General features: G+C 52.7%; 1 protein-coding gene across 1 annotated transcript; it reads right to left on the bottom strand.

The window, feature by feature from the left end:
• Nucleotides 1-976: 976 nt before the first annotated feature.
• On the bottom strand, nucleotides 977-3853 carry LOC137466552 (uncharacterized). The gene is made up of 8 exons (XM_068178267.1): nucleotides 3720-3853; nucleotides 3086-3150; nucleotides 2827-2976; nucleotides 2495-2643; nucleotides 2025-2172; nucleotides 1592-1779; nucleotides 1364-1502; nucleotides 977-1089 (listed from the first exon to the last, which is right to left on the bottom strand). Exons 1-7 carry the CDS (start codon nucleotides 3838-3840, stop codon nucleotides 1397-1399), a joined length of 927 nt encoding a protein of 308 aa, XP_068034368.1. The 5' UTR covers nucleotides 3841-3853; the 3' UTR covers nucleotides 977-1089; nucleotides 1364-1396.
• Nucleotides 3854-24049: the final 20196 nt, after the last annotated feature.

Consider the following 24049-nt stretch of genomic DNA (forward strand, 5'->3'; position numbering starts at 1 on the left):
CCTGTGCCACATGCTGATTCTCATCATGGCAGTGGAAGAAGAGTGGCAGCAGGCTCTGGCGCACGTGTGTCTTCAGGGCCTTTTCTTCCTTTTCCAGTGGAAGAGACATCAATGTTTGGAAGAGCAGTATGGAGAGCAGCTGCACATGGCTATTGTCCTGTATGAAAGGAAGAAAAAAAGACCTCAGCATCGGCTGCACGGGGCTCAGCTTGGCTCAGGCCTGCAAATCCACAGGGCACAAAGTGTCCAGGCAGCAGTCAGTGGCCGTGGCTGGGGGCAGCGAGCCTTACGTGGTCAAAGAGTGGCAGGAGCGCCTCAACCAGCTGCAGTGCGATGGGGCTGGGTATCAGCATGGCCTTGTCCCAGAAGATAAAGCTGAGGAGCCTGACTGTCATGCTGACTATCTCTCCATCTGCGTCCCACAGGAGCTCCACAAGACTTTCAGTCAGGCTCCGCATTTTTTCGCTCTGTGCAGAACACAAGTTTGTGAAACGCCATCCTGCTGCCGCAGGGCCTAGGGGCCAAAGGGCTGTTCCGAAGCACTTGGGCAGTTGAACCAGGAGGCAGGAGAGCTGGGAGCAGCTGCCCCAGCGCCCAAAGCCCAGCCAAGCCCAAGCGACTGCATTCCCAAGCGCAGCCTCAGCCGCTGCCCCCTTTTTACCATCAAGGGATCATCGATGAGCACAAGAAGGGCCCTGAGCGCCAGGCGACGCCTCTCCCTGCACTCGCTCCGCAGGTGCCTTGACAAGATTTGCAGGATTCTCTTAGCACCGCGTTCACTCAAGTTCAGGCACTCAAGAACCTGAAAGGCACAAGGCAGTGACAGGGGACCTGGCCGGTAAGAGCCCGGAACAGCACAGGGCTGGGCCCAGGCAGCAGCGCAGGGCGCGGGCACTGTCCCAGGCAGCTGCGGCTACGAGAGGGCAGAGAGCTGGGAGGCAGCTGAGCGAGGCAGCGCTGGCCATCAGACTCACCTCCACAAGGAACGCCAGGGCGGGCAGTTCCCAGCGTGGCTCCTGTGTGCTGAGCAGCCGGAGCAGGTCGCGAGCGATCCTTGAGCACAAGGGGATGGAGACACAGGACATCTCCCTGGCAGGAGAAAAAGAAACCAAGACTTTGGGCCGGGGGACAAACCTCTCCCAGGACTGACTCACAGAGGTCTGGCCTTTGCCCAGCATCCTGTAAGCGCCCTGGGCTATTTGGGAGGTGGCTCCTTGTGGGCACCCTCCTCTCCCAGCCTTTTCCAGTCGGCTTGGCTGTTCCTCGGTGACAAGGCCCTCTGGCCCACGACCACGGGGACTGTGTGGGGCACCCTGGGCACTGAGCACAAATGTCAGAGGCAGTGGGGAGAAGGGGGTCTCACCTGGCCAGCAGACCCACGGCATAGTGGTGGGTGTCAGCACACAGCAGCGTGTCCCAGCCACACTTGCGTTCTATTGCCACCACCACATCCTCGTGCTGCATTTGGCAGAGCAGGGACTTCAGGGTTCCGCACTGCAAACCTGCATGCAGAGCAAAGCCCAGGTCACGCTGGGAGCACTGGCTCCTGCCCTGGGCACCTGGCAGGGACAGGAGGACTGGCATGGAGCACCTGTTGGGGTTGGTGGCAAGGCCGTATTGCTGCTGGCATCCCTTCCAGAAGGTATCGACCTCCGCTGGCACATCCAACGTGCTGAAGAACACTTGGAAGAGCAGATGCACAAAGAGGTGGGGGAAATACACGGTCACTACATGTGGGACACAGGGCACCTGGAGGATCTTCCACATCACCACAGTTGCCTGCAAAGGACAGAGCAGCCCGAGACAGTGCTCAGTGCCGAGGTGTCCGTGTGGCAGGGCCCGAGCATGGGAGGGAGAGGCTCGGAGAGACACAGGGGGAGCACCAGGCCTGGTGGCCCTGAAGCTGCCCCGAGGCCAGGTTTCAGCCCAGCGCCTGAGGCAGGGAGATGCAGTGGGGGAAGGAGGATGCAGAGCTGCAGGACAGGTGGCCTTGGGGCCAGCAAAGACCAGTGTCAGAAACTCACAGCCAGGACAAAGACACCCGTTTTGTCCCCATCAGAGGTGCACGTGCTGTGCTCTGGCCAGCTCCCCAGCACATCGAGGAGTATCAGCTGCGCCGGCTCCGCAGTCCTGGGTGAGCACATGATGCTCTTCCACATGGTCAAAGCAGCTCTGTGGGGTCAGAGCTCTGTCTCAGAGGAGTCTGGGACACAGCACCGTGGCCTGGGTGGCAGCGGGGAGCTGAGCTGGCTGCCAGCCCTGCCTCTGCCCACTGCCCCTCGCCAGCAGCACCCAGACAGCCCAGCCCTGTGGGGACAGGTCCCTGAGGGCCAGCGAGGAAGCATGGCAGAAGGCTCGGGGGCTGACGTGCCAGGGCTGGCAAAGGGAGCAGCCAGAGGGCCCTGGAACTCTCTGTTGGTCAGACACCTGGGACAGGCTGTACAGGCTGATGGGCTGGGGAGCCCTGAGCCCTCTGGGCAGGTGGGCCCCATACCTGTCACAGGATGGGGCCACACGCAGGAGTGTCATTACTACGTCAGCAGGCTGCTCTTTGGTGAGATCCAGCAGGGCCCTGTTCAGCCTGTGCTCAGCAAACTGATTGGCCATGAGCCACTGGTGGATGTACCTCACCATGGCAGGCACCTGGAGAAGGCATGGGGAGACTTGGAAAGCTGCCAGAGGGAGGAATGTCCCCAGCTTCCCCAGAGAAGTGCTTCCCTTGCCACCCCACTGCCATGGCCTCAAAGGCTTCCAGTGAGCAGCAGGCGTGACTTGGGAGGCCAAGCAATTCCTGGGAGGATCAAAGCCTGGCCACAGGCTGCTTACTTGCTTTGGATTGCAAAACCCCTCCTCTACGAGCATATCCAGCAGGGCAGAACAGGTCTTGGTTTTGAAGATGTGTGAATATGCTCTGAGCCCTGTGCCCACGGTGCCGGTCTCTTCCTCCCGAATCCTCTTGATGAATTTGCAAACCAGCTGTAGGAGAAGGGCAGGAAGCCAGGGATGTTCCACAGAATGCTCCAAGCGCGGTGCTCGGCTGAGCAGTGACAGCAGGCCCAGCCCAGGTGGGGATGGCTGCAGGTACCTGCGCTGTTCTGCGGAAGAGGCCACGGGTGCGTTCCTGCTCTTGTGTGCGGTCCACGGCTGCATCTGGCAAAGAGCGAGCGCAGCCTGAGCTGAGGGGCTGCGGGAGAGGCTGGAGAACACAGCCCAGCCCTGCGCTCCCCAGGCAGGAACAGCCCCGGGATGTCCCAAGGGATGGAGCACGGCTCTGGGGTGTCTGTCCTGGCCCCTATTCCGTCCTGTCCATGGGCATGTCCCCAGGGGATGGGATGGGATGGGATGGGATGGGATGGGATGGGGTGGGATGGGATGGGATGGGATGGGATGGGATGGGATGGGATGGGATGCGATGGGATGCGATGGGATGCGATGGGATGCAATGGGATGCAATGGGATGCAATGGGATGGGATGGGATGGGATGGGATGGGATGCAATGGGATGCAATGGGATGCAATGGGATGCAATGGGATGCAATGGGATGCAATGGGATGGGATGCAATGGGATGGGATGCAATGGGATGGGATGCAATGGGATGGGATGCAATGGGATGCAATAGGATGCAATGGGATGCAATAGGATGCAATGGGATGGGATGTGGCCAAGCTGGCTGCAGCCACGAGCCCTGCAGCCCAGCAGCCCAGCTCTGCCACTCACCCTCCTGCAGAGGCTTGAACCGCACCACCTCTTCAGTCTCCTGTGCTGGGCCAGCTCCAGGGCCTTCTTCCTCTTCCTCCACCCAGGCCAGCTTGGGCACTCTCGGGGATCTCTGCTCCATGTCAGTGACTGGATTTGTGACGACTCACAGGAGAGATGTCTCAGAAATCTCTGAGTCAGCAAGGCCTGCAGTCGTGCCTGGAAGGCACCTTCAAGAGAGAAGCCTCAGGAAGGCTACAGGACAGCAAGTCCTGCACTCTGGTCTCAAGGGCTCCTTGCCACAAGGACAGGAGACTCCTGTCAAGGATTGTGGTCTGGCCTCGAGGGCACTGGTGGCAGGGATGGGAGATGCCTCTGGGGCACCAAGTCCCACGGTCTGCCCTCGAGGACACCTGCAGAAGAGAAGCCTTGGGAAGGCTACGGGTCACCAAGTCCTGTGGTCTGGCCTCGAGGTCAGCTGCAGGAATAGCACCTCGGAAAAGCTCTGGGTCAGACACGAACGAGTGTGCTGTGCGGGGGCTCCTCACGGCACCGCTCTGTCCCGTCCTGTCCCGTCGCGTGCTCCGAGCACTGTGGTGTGGCCTTGTCACCGCCAGCTCCTATGTCACCCCGTGTCACAAAGGGCCCTTGGACACGCTGTCCCGTTCCATGCCACGGTGACCATGCTGCACCATGTCACAAAGGGCCCCTCCACACACTGCCCCCTGCCCTGGGGCCACCCCCAGCCCACCCAAAGTGGCTCAGGTTGGAAGGAATCCCTCACCCCAAGTGTCTAAGACAGCCCGACAGGATCTTTAGGAGTGGCTGAAACCATCAGCAAACGCTGCCCTGCTCTGCGGGCTCAGGGCAGCAGAAGGAGGCCCCAGGGCTGACGACGCAGCTGCGCTGGGAAGGGCATGGGGCCTTCCACAGAAGCTGGCACGGCCTCCTTGGGACACGTCCTGGCTGGTGGCCATCCTAAGCGTGGCCGTGTGACACAGACGAGGAACGTGTGGGCCAGGGAAGGAATGCTGCTCTGACCCCTTGCGCCCGGGGAGCACTGACATCAGCAGATGTGGCAGGGTCCCTGCCCAAGCAGACCTGCCACCCCCGAGCCCTGGCAGCACCAGTGCCCGTCTCCTGCCCCAGAGACCTGTGCCCGTGGGGGGCTTCTGTGCCAGAGGGAGCCAAAGCCCACGTGCATTGGGGGCTGCGCTCCTGCCTGCAGGGGCTGTTGGCAGGAGCACCTGGAGCAACTGCTGGCAACACTTGGTCTCTGTCAGAAGCTCTTACTCCATGCTGAAATTATCTTCTCATTGAAGTTATTGCCTTCAGCACAAAACCACCTCAGCGGCGAAGGCACAGAAGAATCTGGCAAGTAAGAATCCTCAGTTCAGGAAAGCTTTACTTCCCATTGCTCGACTCAAGTAGTTCCAAAAAGTTGCAAACTTCCCAAATCATTTGGGATGGCCTGAGGAGGTGAAGATTTGTAATTTTGCTTCCCATCTCAAAGCAGCAACTCATTTGCCTTAACTTCATCCACTGAAGGTCACTTTACAGAACATAACACTACACAAAAAAAGGGCAAAAAACAAGGGCCATGCTTTGGTTTTCTAGGAAGGGATGATAATATCCTAATTCTCTTAAGGAATAAAAGCTCTCAAGAAATGAGAGTCCACTCAGTGGTACAAAAGTAGCCCAAAGAAATGAGTAAATGGCAAAAGGGCTAATCCTCCCCCTGGTACAGATTTCTAAGTGGCCAGTAAAGTACAGCTCTCCCCTCTTGTTCCCTGCAGGAGAATCAGGACCATGAGGAGGAAAAGTCACAGATATTCTTTCTGCCCTCCCTAACCAAAGCTGTGCCAAAGCACAGATGCTGCCTTCAAACTGACTCAAATTCCAGCCTAGACCTCTCACCTTCCAGACAACTCCTTCTCCAACACCCCCCCAACACCAACCCCCCCCAGACTCCCACACAGAAGCCCTCAACACCCCGCCAGGAGCCCCAGCTGTCCCCGTCCCTCCGCAGAGCTTTCCCACCCTCCAGCAGACGCCCTGGTTCCCTGCAGGTGCCGTGGGATGGCACTCAGGAGGATCTGCTCCAAGGCCTTCCCCTGGAGCACGCTCAGGCTGCCAGGCCTATGGATCCTGGATCATCCTTCCCACCGAGCCTTCCCGTGCACGGCTGTTCCATTTGCAACTTTGCGCTCAGCTCGGACTTCTCCACTTCACCAGGAGTGCTGGGAAAGGATGGAGAGCAGCCGAGCAAGCTCTTTCTCCAGCTCCCTCTTTACCCTTGGGGAGGGAGAACATTCCACAGGAAAGCAACTGGTGCCACAAGGATCGGGTGGCCTCAGGCACCTTTGGGGATGAAACAAGGCCTTTGTTTGACATAAGTAAGCACAAGCAATGCACATGAGTAAACAAGTAATTAGCACAGACAGACCCAAGTACTTAGCACCAGTTACCATAAGAAGAACCTAGTGGCCTAACTTGACATGAGAGTGACCTGACAAAAAGCTTTAGACACAGTCTACCAGAAGAACTAAGGGCAAGTGTGGAATCAGCCCTGTGCAGGGAAGCCGTGAGGAAGACTTTGTGCTGCTTTGGGATATCGAGACCGCTCCTGGCCAGCGCCTGGAAATCAGCTTCAAGTTTGGGAATCAGACACAATGTATTTCTAACCCCCTGCCTATCAAATCACCACAGCCGTGTAAAGAAGGACGGTATGTTTGATACATTCCTACATCAACCCACTGAAATTTATATGTGGCAGAGAAACATTTTAGTGGGTGCAGACCCCTGCCCTCCCGCCAGGTCAATAAAAGGGCTTTTGGTAGACCATACATTTGTCTGCCGATTTGTTTGAACGAGGGAGACCCCTCAGGACTGCTGTATCCTGAGGGAACACCATTGGCCTTGGCCTGTAGGCACCTGCACAAGCTTAAAATCAGCTGCCTCAGCTTCCAGGACCTCTCTTGGCCAGCATCCTGACGTGGATGCAGGACTGCTGTGAGGCACTGCTGGGACCCAGCGGGACAGGACCGGCTGTCTCGTGTCCACGCAGCACCCCTCACACAGCCAGGGCCATCCCAAAACCAGACAAACACTCACGTGTCAGCAGAGGGGAGCAAGGAGCACTGGGCTCCTCTCAGGGTATCTCAGCTGGGCTCGCTCCACAACACACCCCCTCTTTCAGGCCTGCTGATGCCCAGCTGCCAGAAATGCCTACCTTGTTCTCTCCAGGATGTACAGGAAGAGCCAATGAGCAGGACGCCTTGGGAGGCAAACCTTCCCAGCCTTTTCTGAGGCCAGGGACACACCAAGATCAGCCAAGACTCTCCACGCTGCCTGGCCCACACAGCCCAGCTCTGTGCTGGCTCTGGGCCACAGCAGCTTCCACTAAGCAAGAGGCAAATGCACATTGCCAAGAGTTGAAACACAGCAGACAGGGAAGAGGTGAAAAGTGTGTGTGTAAAGGCCTTTTAATTCACAGCTCTCAGAGAGAGCTCTGGGGCTCACGGCTGGACAGAGATGCTCCTGCTCACGCCTCTGTCCAAAGGGGGAACACACCCTGCTGCAGGTGCTTGGGTTGGTCTCTGCAGGTCCAGGCAGATGCCAAACCCGCTCTTCACAGCCTTCTCCCTTCCCTTGCCACTCTGCCACAGAGAGCCAAAGGGGGACCCTTGCACCTACCTCACTGGGAGCTCCCTGGGAAGCACTTTCCTTGAGAAGCAAGCCCTTTTCCTCCAAAGGCATTTCCCCAAATGAAGCTTTCTTGGGCAACACCAACACACTCTTAAGAAAAGCTGGAAAGGTTTAATGACTTCAGGTCCTTTCAGGACAGGCACTCCAGCTGTAGCTCATATTCTCCCAAGTGCGTTTCCAGGTGGAGGTTCAGAGGGGCAGCCCCAGGCCCTCTACAAACACAAGCTGCCTGCTGCCTCTTCACCTGCCTCAACTCCTGCCTGCGGTCACGGCACCAAAACCAGGCTGTTCCAGCCAGAGCCCAGAGCCCTGTTCCCGCAGGAAGCTGTTGCCAGCACCTTCCAGGACTCTCCGCTGTGCATGCAGAGCTTTTCATGCCCGCTCCCAACAGGCTTTGGAAGGCAGAGCACAGCCTGGCTGGCTCTGCCACCAGCACAGCCCAAACACTGGTGGAGGAAGAAGTAGCAGGGGTTGTTTTGCGGCCATGCCCAAGAGAAACTGGAAGGGTGCCCTCCCTCTGGTCTCACTTGGTTGGCTTTCTGACTGGCTCTGAGCCTGGGGCTGCCATTGCTCAGTTGTGGGGACCAGAACCACACCCGGGATCCCGGCACTGCCTGACCGTGCTCCGGGCACTCTGTGCAGAGATAAACAGTGTGTATCAAGCTTAAAAGGGGCCTTGACCAAAAGGGCTGCTGGTAAGCTGCTCAGAGACATCTGGTGCACAGCTCAGTCCCTGTGTGAGTAAAGGTTTGGGGCTTGCAAGCAGTCGCCAACCAAGCGTGGCCAGAGGGAGGGGGAAGGGTCCATTTGCCAATAGAGCGGCAGGAGGAAGGGATCCACTAGTGATCCTGGGGGTGGGTCAAGTGAATCTGGACCTTAATGCTGTGATTCTACTTACTGCTATTGTGCGCTTGTGGTGTCTGGACATTGTGGTTAATGTAGGTGGGTTTTTGTGATTGTGTGAGTGAGTGCCTTTGTGGGCTCAGTTATACGAAGGAGGGGGCGAGTGAGTGAGTGTACCCATGGTGCGGGGCGGGGAGGCTCTGCCCACTAGTGAGGCAGCCAAGTGAGGCCCAGGGTGTCGGCTGGGAGGCTGTGTGGGCAGATAGCGTCCTGCGGGGAGGCAGCTGGGGAGAAGCAGAGCAAGCAAAGAAGTGTGGGTGAGGACACGTGGCATGTTTGAATGTGTTTGTGTAGATTGTGCGTGTTTTAACTGTGGCTAGACGAACTGAGAGGATTCCACTGCCTCAGTAGTTCGGGTTTGACCCCTGGGAGTTGTAAATCCAGTGAATCACTGGATAGATAAAGGGGATGAACGGGTTTATTTAGAGGGACTTTATTGGACCTCAGCTAATGGTAACATAAAGGTAATTTACATCGTTTCTCTAGATTGGAAGCAACCCACTGTGGAGAATTTAGAAATTCACGAAGGAGTAAGTGGAATAGCCTGCCTTTGTGGGCAATTCTTGGGAGCCTTGGGCACCTCGAGAGACTGGCACCCTCCATGGGCACTATTGCAGTGCGGAGTTTGTGAGAAGCGTTGGTATTGCTGTTCAGCAGGCGGCGGGGCATATGCTCTGAGTGTGGATGGATGTTTCCTAATTGAGCCCATTTTGAACCTCAGATTTTAAAGCTTGTGTGTGGAAAATCACATCTGGTACCTGTAACCTGGGGTTGCACGTGGGAGGAGAATTGGGAAAGGACTGTGAGGCTTTGTGAAGAGAGTTTTGGGTGGAAGTGAGAAGGAGAAGGAGATAATGGGAACTCACCAGAGCAAAGAAGTTACCCCGAGCTAGCTCTTTGGGGTGTATCTTAACCCACTGGAAAGAAGTCACCAGTAGGGGGGGATTGGAGAACAAGATTTAATCCAACACTGCATGCGGTGGTGGCCATTATACAGGCTGGAAGATTGAGCCAAGTGGCCACCGGCAGGAACTTTAGATTGTAATACCTTGTTGCAGTTAATGCGGTTTTTAAGACAGGAAGGAAGTAGGATGAGGTCTCTTATGCTGATATGTTTCTTGCCTTACGAAATCATCTGGAATGGGAGAGGCACTGTGGGCTCAGCGCTCCCTCAGACCCACTGGTGTTAGCCCTTGAGAAGGAAAACAAAGGAAATAGAGGGCAAATTAAGCAATGTTGCTCAACGTGCAGCATAGGACAGCCATGTACCAAATCAGATAAGGTCTACCGTGCTGCAGGTCAAGAACAAGATACAATAGATTTGCTGAAAGTGCCTCCTAGGAGACGGGAGGATGAGGATGAGGATGAGGATGAGGATGAGGTGGACTTTCCAAGAAAAGAGGATGCAGGCTTGGAAGGGACATCTACTCAAACCCACTCCCCTCCTGGCAGTCCGGTTTTGTCCAGAACCAGGAGACAAGCAGTGTTACAGGCCGCTCTGCGAGAGGCAGTGGGACCAGAAGGAAGGAGACTGATGGTTAAAGTACCATTCTCCACCCCTGATCTAGAGGCGTGGGAAAGGATTGCTAAAAATTACCACAGCAACTCGACACTTATTGTGAAGCATTTACAATATGTTATCAAACAACACAACCCAGATTGGAGAGACACCCAGGTATTACTGGATACTTTCACTGAAACAGAAAAGCAGCTGATCCTGAGAACAGCAGGGGCTTTGGCAGAGGATCACCGTAAAAGCCAGTGATTGGATGTAAGAGAATTTTTCCCTCTCCAAGGGATCCTAAATGGGATCCAAATATATCGGCAGAGTTTCAGAAATTAGCAGATCATCAAGATTGGATAGCACTGGGAGTGGAGAGAGCTATCCCAAACACCAAAAAATGGTCTGTCCTGTATTCTATTAAGCAGGGGCCTTCCGAGACTCCATCTGAGTTTCTAGAGTGTCTAAGGGATGCTATGCATCGCCATGCATCATTAGACCTGGGGTCTGAGATAGGAATTGTGGTACGGAGAATCACAAATGGGACATCTCGCCATGATCAATATGATCAAGTGAAGCAAATTTTATTGTACAGAGGCCTGTATTTATAAACAGTTCTGCTGTGCAAGAGTCTCTAGCTAATACATGATTGGTTAATCCTAGCTGTTTATGCGTCTAAAATTAAATGCTGGTTGGATCACCCGATTCTTCATGCATCTTGCTTTGGTTGTCTGGCCCACCCTGAGTTCTCTTTTTTATTTTGCTGACAACTTTGCGGATTCCTCTGACTTCTTCTTTTCCTGTCGTCAAGGATTCACTGACCCCGTTTCTAGAACTGGTTCCTTTGTTACCAGAAGGCTGGACTGTGCATCTGCTGAATGTGTCCATTGTCCTGCAAAAAATCCTCAACAGGGGATGTTCTATTAGTTCCAGAAGCAGGGTGAAATCTATTAGGGTGGGATTTACAGGTGCAGTTAGACATTGGAGTACTGCCAGAGGAAGGAAAAATGGTGGTTAAACTTCTCCAATTAACAGAAGAGAATGAGGACAAAATTCATGAGATGGTGCAGGCAAAACCAAAAAATCAAGGTAAATTGAACATGAAACCTGTAGTAATAAAAACAGTTGATGAGAACCATCCAGTTCAGGTATGACAATACCCACTCTCCCTGGAAGGGAGACAAGGACTGCAGCTGGCCACCCAGGACCTACTTGAGTAGGGTGCCTTAGAACCATGTATGTCCCCCATAATACACCTGTATTACCAGTAAAGAAGTCAGATGGGACTTACAAGCTTGTCCAAGATTTAAGAGAAGTTAACAAAAGAACAGTGAATCAGTACCCAGTAGTGCCGAAGCCCTATACACTACTGAGTAATATCCCCCCAGCACACCAGTGGTTTAGTGTGACAGACCTAAAATATGCCTTTTGGGCATGTCCACTGGCAGGAGAAAGTAGGGATATGTTTGCCTCTGAATGGGAGGACCCCGATTCAGGGAGAAAGCAACAGCTTCGGTGGACTAGGTTACCACAAGGGTTTTCCAAATCCCCAAACCAAACAATTCTCCATCAAACCTGAGATAAAGATCATCCAGTATGGAGACGATTTGCTTCTCTCAGGACGGGAAGAAAACAAAGTTCGAGAATCCACCATAGCATTGTTAAGTTTTCTGGGGAACCAAGGACTTTGAGTATCAAAAGGGAAACTCCAATTTGTAGAGAGGGAAGTAAAATGCCTAGGACGTGTGATTTGTCAAGGGAGCCAGTGGCTGAACCCTGAGAGAAGTGCAGGGATTGTCTCACTCCCATGGCCAAAATCTAAGAGAGAAGTCAGAGGGCTTTTAGGCCTGTTGGGATAGTGTAGGCTATGGATTGAAGGATACATGCAGGCCATCAGGTTCTTGTTTGAAAAGTTAATAGAAGAAGAGATAAGGTGGGAAGAAGACGACAAGCAAATTTTGAAGCTTTAAAGAAAAAATTAGTCAGTGCAGCAGCACTGAGTCTTCCTGCCTTAGACAAACCCTTCTATCTGTTTGTGGATATAGAAAAAGGGGCAGCACATGGAGTGTTAGCCCAGGACCGGGGAGGATCCAGGAAACCAGTGGCCTGTTTATCAAAACTGCAAGACCCTGCCAGCTGGGGGTGGCCAACCTGCATTCAGGCGGTGGCAGCGAGCGCCCTACTCGTAGAAGAAAGCAAAAAATTAACCTCTGGGGGAAAATTGAAAATATATACCACTCACTCAGTAAGGAGTATCCTCAGCTAAAAGGCTGAGAAATGGCTCACTGATTCCCAAGTGCTAAAATATGAAGCCATCCTAATAGACAATGGATAATTAGAGTTAATTGTGAGTAACCAACTGAACCCTGCCGAGTTTTTAGATGGAAATCCAGGTGAGGAATTAATATATAATTTCCTAGAGGTTATAAATTATCAAACTAAAGTAAGAGAGGACCTAACACATCAACCATTCCAAGGAGGGAAATGATTTTACACTGATGGATTTCCACAGGTAATCCGGGGACAACGGGTATCAGGATACATTATAGTAGATGAAGAGTTAGTGGCCCTAGAAAAAGGAAAGTTACCTTCCAACTGGTCAGCCCAAGCATGTGAGTTGTATGCCCTAAAGCAAACTCTGGAAATATTAGCACAGAAAAGAGGAACAATATATACAGACTCAAAATATGCTTTTGGAGTAGTGCATACCTATGGGAAAATCTGGGAAGAGTGTGGGCTATTAAATTCAATGGGGAAAGGAACTAAAAACTTATTTTAGAAGTGATAGAAACCTTACAAATACCAGAAGAAGTGGCAGTAGTATATGTTAAAGGACATAAAAAAGGGGTGACTCAAGAAGAACAAGGGAACCATTTAGCAGATTTAGACGCTAAGAATTCAGCCAAGTCAGGAACAGAAAAACTAATGATAGCATTAACCCCTATGAGAGAGATGGAAGAAGTCCCCGTATTCAGTGAGACAGAAGAGAAAGAATTCCTTAAAATAGGAGCTAAGAATGATAACAAAGGGAAGTGGAGATTAGCAGATGGGACGCAAATATTGAATAAACTCCTTGCCAGGAAAATGTTAGAAGGCATACATGGAACAACACATTGGGGTACACAAGCGCTAAGTGATCAGTTTCTAAGGGACTGGGGCTGCATTGGAATTTTTTTGGGATAGCTAAGCAAGTAACTGAAAGGTGTGTGATATGCCAACAATTGAGTCAGAAAATCATGAGGAAAACACCCAGAGGAGGGCAAGAACTAGCCTTAAGACCCTATCAAAACATCCAAGTAGACTTTACCGAGCTTCCCCATGTACAACGGTGGAAGTTTTTGCTAGTGATAGTAGGCAACTTGACTCACTGGGTAGAGGCGGTACCCACGGTTAAAGCCAATGCCAATGTTGTGAGTAAAACACTTCTAGAATCAATCATTCCCCAATATGGGATGGTGAACAGGATTGATTCAGACCAAGGAACTCATTTCACCTCTAAAATATTGCAAAAAGTTGTTCAAACCCTGGGAGTAAATGGGAATTACATACTCCATGGCATCCACAGAGTTCTGGTCACACTGAGAGGATGAATCAAACTCTTAAAAGAGCTCTAGTTAAGCTGATGACTGAAACCCACATGTCATAGATAAAATGTCTCCCTTTGTCCTTATTAAAAATTAGAAACCAACCCCGGTCAGATCTGGGGGTGTCACCCTATGAAATGACATTTGGTTACCCTTTTTGACCTCACCCCAGAGCATTGCCATCTATGAGGAAGGGGAAGCCAATGCCAATAAATATGTTATGTCTATAGGAGAAACCTTACAAGGGCTAAGACATAAAGGGGCAATTCCTCAAACTAACACCCTGGATTTCAGAATCCATAACGTTAATTCTGGGGATTGGATCAAGTAATGATCAAGTCATGGAGAGATCAACCTCTAACTCCTCAGTGGGAAGGTCCCTTTCAGGTACTGTTCATCACCGAATCAGCCGTGTGAACTGCAGAGTGGGGATGGACTCATGCCAACAGATGGACTCATGCCAACAGTTAAAGGCCCGGTAGAAGAACCCAAAGAGTGAACTACAACATCCAGACTGGGTGAAACGAGATTGACTCTTAAGCAGAGACTGAAAGGCAACCAGAAAGACACCAAGATGCCCAAAGTCAAACTTCCACCAACCAGTTTGAGGACTGTCTTCCTGTGTTAATGGGTGAGAATTATCAGCATCTGTTGATGGGAAGTACACAAGGGTCCGTAAAAGGTGATGGGACAGCTTCTTTAAGAAAATAAGACAAAGGAAGCAGGGCAAGACCCCTTTGTTCACTATCAAGAAGACCCCATAGCCCTGCTGTGGGTAGCAACCCCGTAGGCATGGTAAGGTAGGGACAAAAGGCCATATCGGACCTCTGTAATTCCCCAACTGTCTTTGAATACAAAAGAGACTGGAGGGCGAGACCGAGCTGGCCTCTGGACCCCTAAGATACAATGACTATGGGTCGCAACTACATAGGCACTGTAGATGGGAGTCAGAGCCATACTGGACCTCTGTTAGGCCCTTTTGTCCATTCCAAATAAGTGTGTCTAAGGAAAACCTGAGATTTTTCTCCTGTTCCCACTGTCCTTGCCCACATCAACAGATGCTAGTATGACTCATTCAAGAGAGAGAGATTTTTTTTAATGTAATTGTTCAAGCAAAATGACTTATAGAAAAAGAAAAGGGGGTTTGTTATAGATGGGTAATCCTATTGTTGACTCTCACAATTAAGGGGTGAATATTAAGTATATGTTAAGAGAAGTTGTGTAGGTGTATAGTTATCTTTCCCCTCCCTCTTGCATTGTTATCACGGGATGCCCTCAGTAGTCAAGGCATTTGGGAGGGTCGGCTTGTTGCTATGGCAGCGCCTGAGCTCCAATCAAGCTGTAAGAAAGTGATCTCCACCACTGGACAGCGAAGGAGGAGTGGATTGACAAGACTTTGGGAGGGGCTAGAGGTATAAAAGACAGAGCATCCATTTTGTAGATGAGCACAGGGTGACTGAATGCTTTGCTTCTGGCACTGTATTTATTCTTTATTCACTCTTCTGTTGTATTTTGATAAGGTCGTAATAAACCATTTACATTTGTGAAAGTGAAAATAGTTTCTCACATGGGGTTAGGGAATGTGGGGCAAGGTGTCCACACTGGGTCAGACCTCAAGTTAAACTTCTCTGACCTGGCCAGACCTCTTTAGGAGCGGCCCTACATCAATATCAATCACAGAATGCTGCAATCACCTCTTCTCTAATGAGAACAGTAATAAAAGACACTCTTTAAAATAGGAATACATATTTCTTAGAAGCTCTTTGAAATATTTCTCCATAACTGTAAAAGGAAACCTTCTTAATGAACTACATTAGAGCAGAGGGAAATCAAGGCAGAGCCATGGTTTGTCAGAAGTTGCTTGATCCTAATGCGCCCTGTGGTGCATTTGGAGCTGAGCCCTGGAACCTCAAGGCCTGAGAGGAGATTGCACAAACCTTTCCAGGAGTCAAAGTCAGAGGAAAAACCCAAAATGTCTCAAAGCATTAATGGGTGCCACTGAGGTCCATCCCAAACACAGGCTCCTCATGGACTCCTTGGAGGAGAGAACTGGAGGCCAGGATGGTAAAAAAAAAATCTCAGGAACTCAGTGTGGAAAGGAAAATCCAAAGTACCTTAAACTCCTTGAGTATCTGAAAGCATCAATGAGCCCCACTGAGTGTCAGTACAAAGCTCTCAAGGGACTCGTTAAAGCAGATAATTGGGGCCATGATTGCACAAACCTCTCACAGAGTCTGGATCAAAAGGGAAACACCAAGTACCTTAAAAGAACTGAAGTATTAATGAGCCCCACTGAGTGTTGTTCCTGACAAAGCCTCTCCAGGGACTAATTACAGCAGATAATTGGAGGCCATGATTGCACAAAGCTCATAGAGACTCCAAGGCAAAAGCAAAAGCCAAAGTCCTTTGAAAAACCTGCAGTCCCTGGGAGCATGAAGGAGCCCCCCAGGGCCATTCCTGAGCAAGGCTCCCCAGGGACTCCTTCCAGCAGATCCTTGAGGCCACTGGGATGTGGGCTAGGGGGGGATGCTGAGGGCAGGAAAAGGGGGTGACAGTGCCCAGCCTGGCTGGGGCTGTGCCAGGAGGCCCCAGTGCCTCAGGACAAGGTGTCTCCTCATGGCCCTTGGTGGCACAGATGCTGCTGTGCCCCAGGGCACCAACACTTGGCTTCTCTTTGTCCCCACCTGTCATCAGTGCCTCCAGTTCTCTGCTCTGCCTGGGGCCTGGGGACACTTTCTCAGTCGTGTCCCTCAGTGGAACCCATTAAAAGTCAAAGAAACTTTGGAGTTGGATTCTGTCTTGGAGTTCTGGAGAGGTTTCTGCAGCTCCCTCTCAGGGCCTGATGTTCAGGGCCTGAGCACAAAGCCCCAGAGGGTCATTAAAGTCCTTGTGCTGTGTCTGTGTTGCTGAGCTGGGCCGGGCTCCTGGCACAGAGGGTGATCCTGGTAACCAAGGAGAGCTTCAAAAGCACATTTCTCTGGATGAGCAGCTCTTCTCCCAGCCCAGCAGGGCTGGGGCACTGCCTGCAGCCAGCCCGGGCACAGCACAGAGTCACAGAGAGCTTCCATCAGTCAGGGCTGGGAAGGTGCTGAGAAGTGCCTGGGGCAGAATCAGTGCCAGCCCTTGGCACAGGAACCTCTGGCTGCAGGACAATGCAGCTGCAGCTCCTGGAGTGATCTCCTACAGCTGGAACATCCCAATGCCCACAGACCCTGTGAGTACATTCTCTGATCATCTCTTGTGCAGAGCAGCCGGGGGTGCCCAGGGCTGTCCTGCAGAGCAGGGTCCTGCAGCTCAGGGCGCTGTGCTGGGCCAGGGACTCTGCTGCCTGCCAGGGACAGCTCTCAGCCGGCCCGGGGAGCTGCTCCCAGCACTGGGGGACAAAATTTGGGTGGAAGGAGACAGCTGGAAAGGCTGGAAAGTGTTCTTCTTGTGTGGTGAGGATTCTGTATTGCTCAGGATTGCTCCCAGCATGACATTTACCTCCAGAACATTTCCAAGCATATTAAACAGGGAGCACAGCCAGTCATGGGCTACAAAATGGGAAAATTCTGCATTTTTAGTGTACTGATCTGTGTTGCCTGTATGGGAAATTGCACATAGATATTAATCTCTCAGTTCACGATGAGAAATATAAAAAAATTGTCTCAGATCTGAATAAACCAGGCAGTGACAGAAATGAGCACAGGGCCCCTTAGAGGCAGCATCAGTGTTGCTTTTCCAGCGTCCTCAGGGTTGCTCTGACATTGCCATCAGAGCCTGCAGAGCCAGAGCTGCCCCTGGGCAGTGCCTGAGCTGGGAGGGGTCTGCAGGGCAGAGCTGAGCCCCCTGGGCTGGGCTGGGCTCTGGCAGCACTGGCAGGGCCCAGCCCTGGGCACAGGGAAGCAGCTGCTGGCAGGGACAGCTCCAGGCAGCAGAGCCCTGGGCAGGCAGGGGGGGGAAGTGCCCCCAAGCTGTGCTGGGATATTTAAAGTCCTCTCCAAACCCAACTATTCCATGATTACTTTTATTACAGAACCCCATGTGCAGCCACAGCCAATGTCCAACAGCAGCTCCAACAGCCACTTCCTCCTGCTGGCACTGGCAGACACGCGGCAGCTGCAGCTCCTGCATTTCTGCCTCTTCCTGGGCCTCTCCCTGGCTGCCCTCCTGGGCAACAGCCTCATCATCAGCGCCGTAGCCTGCGGCCACCACCTGCACTCGCCCATGTTCTTCTTCCTGCTCAACCTGGCCCTCAGCAACCTGGGCTCCATCTGCACCACTGTCCCCAAAGCCATGCACAATTCCCTCTGGGACACCAGCACCATCTCCTACATGGCATGTGCTGCACAGCTTTTTCTGATTATCTTCTTCCTTGGGACAGAGTTTTCCCTCCTGACCATCATGTGCTATGACCACTATGTGTCCATCTGCAAACCCCTGCACTACGGGACCCTCCTGGGCAGCAGAGCTTGTGCCCACATGGCAGCAGCTGCCTGGGCCAGTGGCTTTCTCAATGCTCTGATGCACACAGCCAATACATTTTCCCTGCCCCTGTGCCATGGCACTGCCCTGGGCCAGGTCTTCTGTGAAATCCCCCAGATCCTCAAGCTCTCCTGCTCCAAATCCTACTTCGGGGAACTTTGGCTCATTGTGGTTAGTGGCTGTTAAGCTTTTGGCTGTTTTGTGTTCATTGTTTTCTCCTATGTGCAGGTCTTCAGGGCCGTGCTGAGGATCCCCTCTGAGCAGGGACGGCACAAAGCTTTTTCCACCTGCCTCCCTCACCTGGCTGTGGTCTCCCTGTTCCTCACGACTGCCACATTTGCTCACCTGAAGCCCCCCTCCATCTCCTCACCATCCCTGGATCTGGCCTTGTCAGTTCTGTACTCGGTGGTGCCTCCAGCCCTGAACCCCCTCATCTACAGCCTGAGGAACCAGGAGCTCAAGTTTGCAGTGAGGAGACTGATGACTGGATGCTTTCAGGAACATTAAACTGCTGGCCAATTTCTGCAAATCACTTGTAATAAAAGTTATCTTTGATGCTTCTTGTTGGTTTCATTTTGGAGGTTCTTTTTCTTTGTTTTACATTTTAATGTTGTCCACAAAGAAATGTCCTTGTTTGTGCCATTTCTCATTTTGTTTCTCTCCACCTTCCCTGTGGCCACAGACTGTGTCAATGAGGGGCTGTGCTCCTGGTGGATTTAAAGGAACTAAAGGGTCTGCCAGCAGAATTTTCAGCAGAGATGCCCTTTTGTTGCCTTCTCTGGAGCTGCAGCAGCAATGTCTGTGTGCAGAGCGGGGGACAGAGTGGCTGGACAGCAGCCAGGCAGAAAGGGACCTGCAGGGACTGATGGACAGAAGGCTGGACATGAGCCAGCAGTGTGCCCAGGTGGCCAAGAAGGCCATTGGCTCCTGGCCTGGTTCAGGAATGGTGTGGCCAGCAGGACCAGGGCAGTGATTCTTCCCCTGTGCTCGGCACTCGTTGGGCAGCATCTCGAGTGCCGTGTCCTGGCACTTGGACTTGTTAAACCTCACCTTGTTGGATTTGGGCCCTGGATCCAGCCTGTCCAGGTCCCTGTGCAGAGCCCTCCTCCCCTCCAGCAGATCAACACTCACAGCCAGCTTGTCATCTGCAAATTTCCTGATGGTGGACTCAGTCCCCTCATCCAGATCATGAATGCAGACATTTAAATCCAAGCTGGCTGGCTCTGACCCCTCGGCCATCCTGTGGCTGCCCTGTGATGGCACTCAGGGTGATCTGTTCCATAACCTTGCCGGGCACCGAGGTCAGGCTGACAGGCCTGGAGTTCCCCAGATCCTCCTTCCAGTTTTTCTTGGGGATGGGCTCACACTGGCTCCTCCAGTGCTCTGGGACCTCCCTGCTGAGCCAGGACTGATGGTAAATGATGGAGAGCAGCTTGGCGAGTTCATCCACCAGCTCCCTCATCCCCCTAGGATGGATCCCATCTGATCCCATATACCTGTGAGCATCTGAGTGTCTCAGCAGGTCCCCAGCTGCTCCCTCCTGGACTACAGGGGGCTGTTCTGCTCCCTGTGCCTATCTACCAGCTCAGGAGATTTCTTGTCCTGAGGACAACCTATCCTAATATTGAAAATTGATACAAACAAGGTGTTAAGTTACTCAGTCTTTTCTTTGTCTTTACTTACTATATTCTCCACTGCATCCAATAAAGATGTTCTCCTTATCCCAGATTTTGCTATTAATTTATTTACAGAAACCTTTTCAATTTTTTTTCACAGAAGTGGCCAAGTTAAGCAGTAGTTGAGTTTCACCTCTCAACTTTTCTTTCTCCATGACCTAATAACATCCTTTAACACTTCCAAAGTTGCCTGACATTCTGTCCAAAGTTAATGCACCCTCTATTTTTCCTTTGAGTTCTCACAGAAGCTCCATGGGCAGTCAGGGCAGTCATTTTCCTCACCAGCTCATCTTTTGCTACACTGGCACAGGCTGCTCCTTCCCCTGTAAGATTACTTCCTTGAAATGTGTCCATCCTCCCAGGACCCCTTTGTTTTAAAGGGCTGTTTTCCTTAAAAAAATCAGTACCTTATTCGGTACTCCCCAAATCTGCATCCTAAATAGGCCAAAGTCTGCCCTTCCTAATTTCAGTGTGGAAGTTTTGTTGCTACCCCTCCTTCTTTCACAAAACATTGAAATCTTGATTATTTCATGGTCACTGTGCCCCAGGCAGCCTCCGACCCCCACATCTGCCACCAGCGCTTCTCTGTTTGTGAGCAGCAGGAGACAGAGCTTTCCTTGGGAGTGGAGTGTTACCAAAAATTCAGTAAAACAGAAAACTCCTTAACCCCAATGCAGCATTAAGAAGCAGCATTCTTTATTCAGCCAGATGCACGGGGGATAGCTCCTCCCAAAGCCGAGCGTGCTGAGTACAGGAAAGTTTCTGTTCATATTCTGTATTTTGCACACATATTCATTGATTGTCCTGGACTAAACACACATCTGATAATCATTCCCCCAGAATCATTAACGTATTTCCCCTCCCCTTTTGCATGCTCTCTTCTGTTCTGGGGGTCTCTCTGGTGGTCCCTGGTGGTCGTGGACCCCAGTGTTCCAGTGGGCCTGGCTGAGCTGGCAGGACACTGAGGCTGGTGAACTTCCAGTTCCCCTTCTGACACAATGGGCATTGTGTGGTTTCCATAGGCCTGGGGTTTTGGAGAACAAGCTCCGGTGTTAACTCACCTGGTGTAGATAATTTATCATCTGGTAACATGAGGTCACAGAGTTATGTGAGGTCATCGAGCAGCTACAGCATCATAGACTGCCTCTGTGACATCCCAGAGCCTGCTGTGACATCATAGGGCAGAGGTCTGATATCCCAGAGCAGGCTGTGACATCACAGAGGGGCTGTGTGACATCCCAGGAGGGCTCTGTGACGTCACTGGGTTGGTCACTCCGCCCCAGCTCCCCCTCACAGTTTCTCCCAACAAGTCCAATGCTGTTCATGCCCAGTGGGGTCCCTTATCCCCTGGTATCCCCCCGGTCCACCTGGAGCCACAGCCCCCACCAAAGGACATTCCACAGGATCCCCCCCAGAGCCTGACATGGGGAAAAGGGGCCAGGGCTGTGTTACCAGGACATCAAGGACGTGGATTATCCAGGGCCCTGTGGCCTGGGTTGGGTTCCCCAGGGCAGGAAAGATGTCTGGCAGCTGGAGCAGGGTTAGGGAAGGGCCTCCAAGGTAGGGCTGGAGCCCTTGGGCTGTGAACAGAGGCTGAGGGAGCTGGGCTTGTCCAGCCCAGAGCAGGGAAGGCTGAGGGGCTCCTCATCCCAGCCTGGCAGTGCCAGCAAGGAGGGGATGGAGAACACAGAGCCAGGCTCTTCACCCTAAGACAGCTTTGTGGCTGCCCCGGCTTTGGGATGGGCCCTGGGCCTGGAGCAGGAGCAGCTCTGGAGGGCCCCAAGGCCGGGCTCTTGTGCTGGCCTGGGCAGATGGGATGGCAGCAGGGGCTGCAGAGCTCTCAGCACCTCAGCCCGAGGGGAGCAGGGCACCCAGGGAGCCTCCTTTGGCCTTGGCCAAGCCCCTTCCCCCATGGCTGGGGCTGAGTCCTGGCTGAGCTGCAGCTGCTGCTGTGCCCTGGCCAGGGGCTGAGGCCGTGGGGCCAGTGGCCAGAGCAGCCTGGGCTGAGCAGAGCTGTGGGCCAGAGCCGGCTGGGCTGTGCTGGGGAGAGGCCCTTGGTGCTGCACAGAGCTCAGGGCAGCTGGCAGAGCTTGCAGGGAGCTGGGCTGGGCTCAGAGAGCCTGGCACAGGAACCATCAGTGTCCATCCCAGCCTGGCTGAGCGTGCAGGGCAGGACTCAGCCCAGGCCTTGTGGGGCAGGGCCAGCGCCTGTGCAAGGCATGGAAAACAGGCAAGTGTCTGAGAGAGGAGGCTGCTGTGTGCCACTGGGGACATGGACACAGCAGGGAGGGGGCCCAGGACATTTGTCTCCGCCCGCCTCTGTCCCCAGCCCTTGGCAGCCCTGGCTGCTGAGCCCAGCTTTGCCCTGGGCTGAGTTTGGCTGTGGCCCAGCTCCATCCTCCTGCGGGGCTCAGGGCCTTTTCCCGGCCATGGCCAGCCCTGGCCGGCCTCTCTGCTGGCCCAGAGGCCGGCAGAGCCCGGGGCAGGACTGTCTGTGCAGCCCCACAGGTGCCACGGGCTCTGCAGGAGCTGGCAGAGGCTGCCCAGCAGGGAGGCCATGGGGCACAGAGCCCCAAGGCTGCTGTGGGCACCACGGCACAGGGGCCGTTCCCAGCCGCAATGCTCCTGTCCTGGGCTGGGCCTGCACAGGGGCTGTGGCACCATGGCCGGGCCAGCACAGGGTCACAAAGGGGCCACGCAGCCGCTGCCGGGGCTGGCAGCAAGGCCGGGCACAGACAAGGAATTGCTGAGCATGGCCTGCGCTGGCCAGGGCTGACTGTGCCAAAGGCAGAGCTCAGCTGCCCTTGGTGGCTGCAGGAACACTCAGGAGCCCAAAGAGCCTCCATGACTGTGCTGGAGACCAAGGCTGGAGCAGGGAAATGCAGGCTGCTGCGCCATGGGGAGGGCATTGAATTCCAGCACACACCTCAGCTCTCTGATGATCCCGGCACCATGCTGGGCCCTGTTTCAGACTGGAGCAGAGCAGATGTTGATGGCACAGGAGCCCTGCGGGGCTGGCAGGGACCTGCAGCTTGCAAGGTGCTCTGCTCTCCCTCAGCTCCTCTCTGAGAGATCCAATCCCAGTTCGGCACCTCAGGGCACAAGTAGCACTGCCTGTCCATGGGCACACAGCTGATATCTGCCTGGAAAGGGGCACAGGTTTAAATTCTTGTACATTTCATAATATACAAGGACATTTTTATTATCTGGGTCACTTGAGTACTTTTAAGAAATACCAAAGTCTTCCCTCCAGGAATTTCCTGGAAGTGTACTGATGGGAGAAGGAGAAGAAATACTGATCTTCCCCTTTACTTGAGTCACCAATATTGTTTACTACATCATCTCTCTCTTCCTTCAGGTATTTCCACCTCTTCTGTTGAAATGGCCATGTCTAAGGACATCTCTTCACTAGACCAGCTGGATCTATGTCCTTCCTGTTACTCCCAGATTTCCTCCTCCAGATGCTCTCTGGTCACGCAAGGGCCTCTCAACTGACTGGTTACATGCTTTGAGCTTCAGGGAGTTGCCCAATCTTTAAGAAGTTCAAATAAATATCACATTAATCAACACCTTACTTATATTAATATCTGTCACAGTATTGCCTTTTCTTATGTCTCTGTCTAAAACTGTTCCTGTATGGAAATCCCTTGGGGATGGGGGACATGTCAGATTCTGCTGGGACATCACAGAGAGCTGAGGGAAGAGCTGTGATGGTTATTAAACTGTTCAAATATTCAGCTTGTGTTTGCTGGCAAGAAACCTTTCTGTGCTTCTGAGTGTCACCAGTCCCTGAGCCCAAAGGACACAAACCTGATGAGTTGTGGTTCCCTGCAGGGGCCCTTGGACCTTGGCTCTGCACAGGAGAGCTCTTCATCCACTTTCCCGCTTTTCCTCCCTCTGGGCATGGAAGGAGCTCGTGCCTTCAGTGTGTGACTCATGTGTGCAAAGAGCAAATCTGGGCAGAATTGGGGCAGGGAGGGTTTGGGGGGACCTTGGGACCTGTGCTGGGCACAGAAGGTGTTTTGCATTGCTCTGAGACTGTCTGCTGTGCAAAGTGGATTTAATATCCAGCAGAGGAATGACTTTTGCATTTGATGGAGCTGTGTCTTCCCTTGGCTTTGCTGGCTGACAAGAAAAGAACATCCCTCTGTGTTTGGGGCAGCTCCTTCTCCAAGGAAAGCAGGTGGGAGTTGGAGCTAAGGAGCTGAAACTTTGGCAAAAGGTTTAATAAGACATTCAATGAACACAAAACACTTCTCAAAGCTGTATATTGGTCCATTCAACTTCACAAACTCTAAGCCACCTGAGTTTTAAGTTGCTCAAAATTTTCAAGAGGTCAGAAATAAAAGAACGAGAGACAGAAATAGAGAATGATGAAAAAGATTTAGAGAAGCACACACAGAGCTACCAACTCCTGGGTTCCAGCACTGTTTAGATAGAAATTCCAAGAGGAGGTAGGGTCAAGATGTGTGCTCGCCTTGTGCTCAGCCTTAAATACCCCTTGGTCTTCCTGGG

The sequence above is a fragment of the Anomalospiza imberbis genome, unplaced genomic scaffold (genome assembly GCF_031753505.1).
Source record: "Anomalospiza imberbis isolate Cuckoo-Finch-1a 21T00152 unplaced genomic scaffold, ASM3175350v1 scaffold_277, whole genome shotgun sequence".
Taxonomy (NCBI): Eukaryota; Metazoa; Chordata; class Aves; order Passeriformes; family Viduidae; genus Anomalospiza; species Anomalospiza imberbis.

Excerpts from the sequence above, each read along its gene's own strand:
- LOC137466552 (XM_068178267.1), bottom strand. The coding sequence starts at position 3,840 with ATGGAGCAGAGATCCCCGAGAGTGCCCAAGCTGGCCTGGGTGGAGGAA. Across the intron at positions 2,173-2,494 it reads GTGGCCCCATCCTGTGACAG|AGCTGCTTTGACCATGTGGA; the intron begins GTATGGGGCCCA and ends CTGACCCCACAG. Across the intron at positions 1,503-1,591 it reads CTTGCCACCAACCCCAACAG|GTTTGCAGTGCGGAACCCTG; the intron begins GTGCTCCATGCC and ends CTCTGCATGCAG.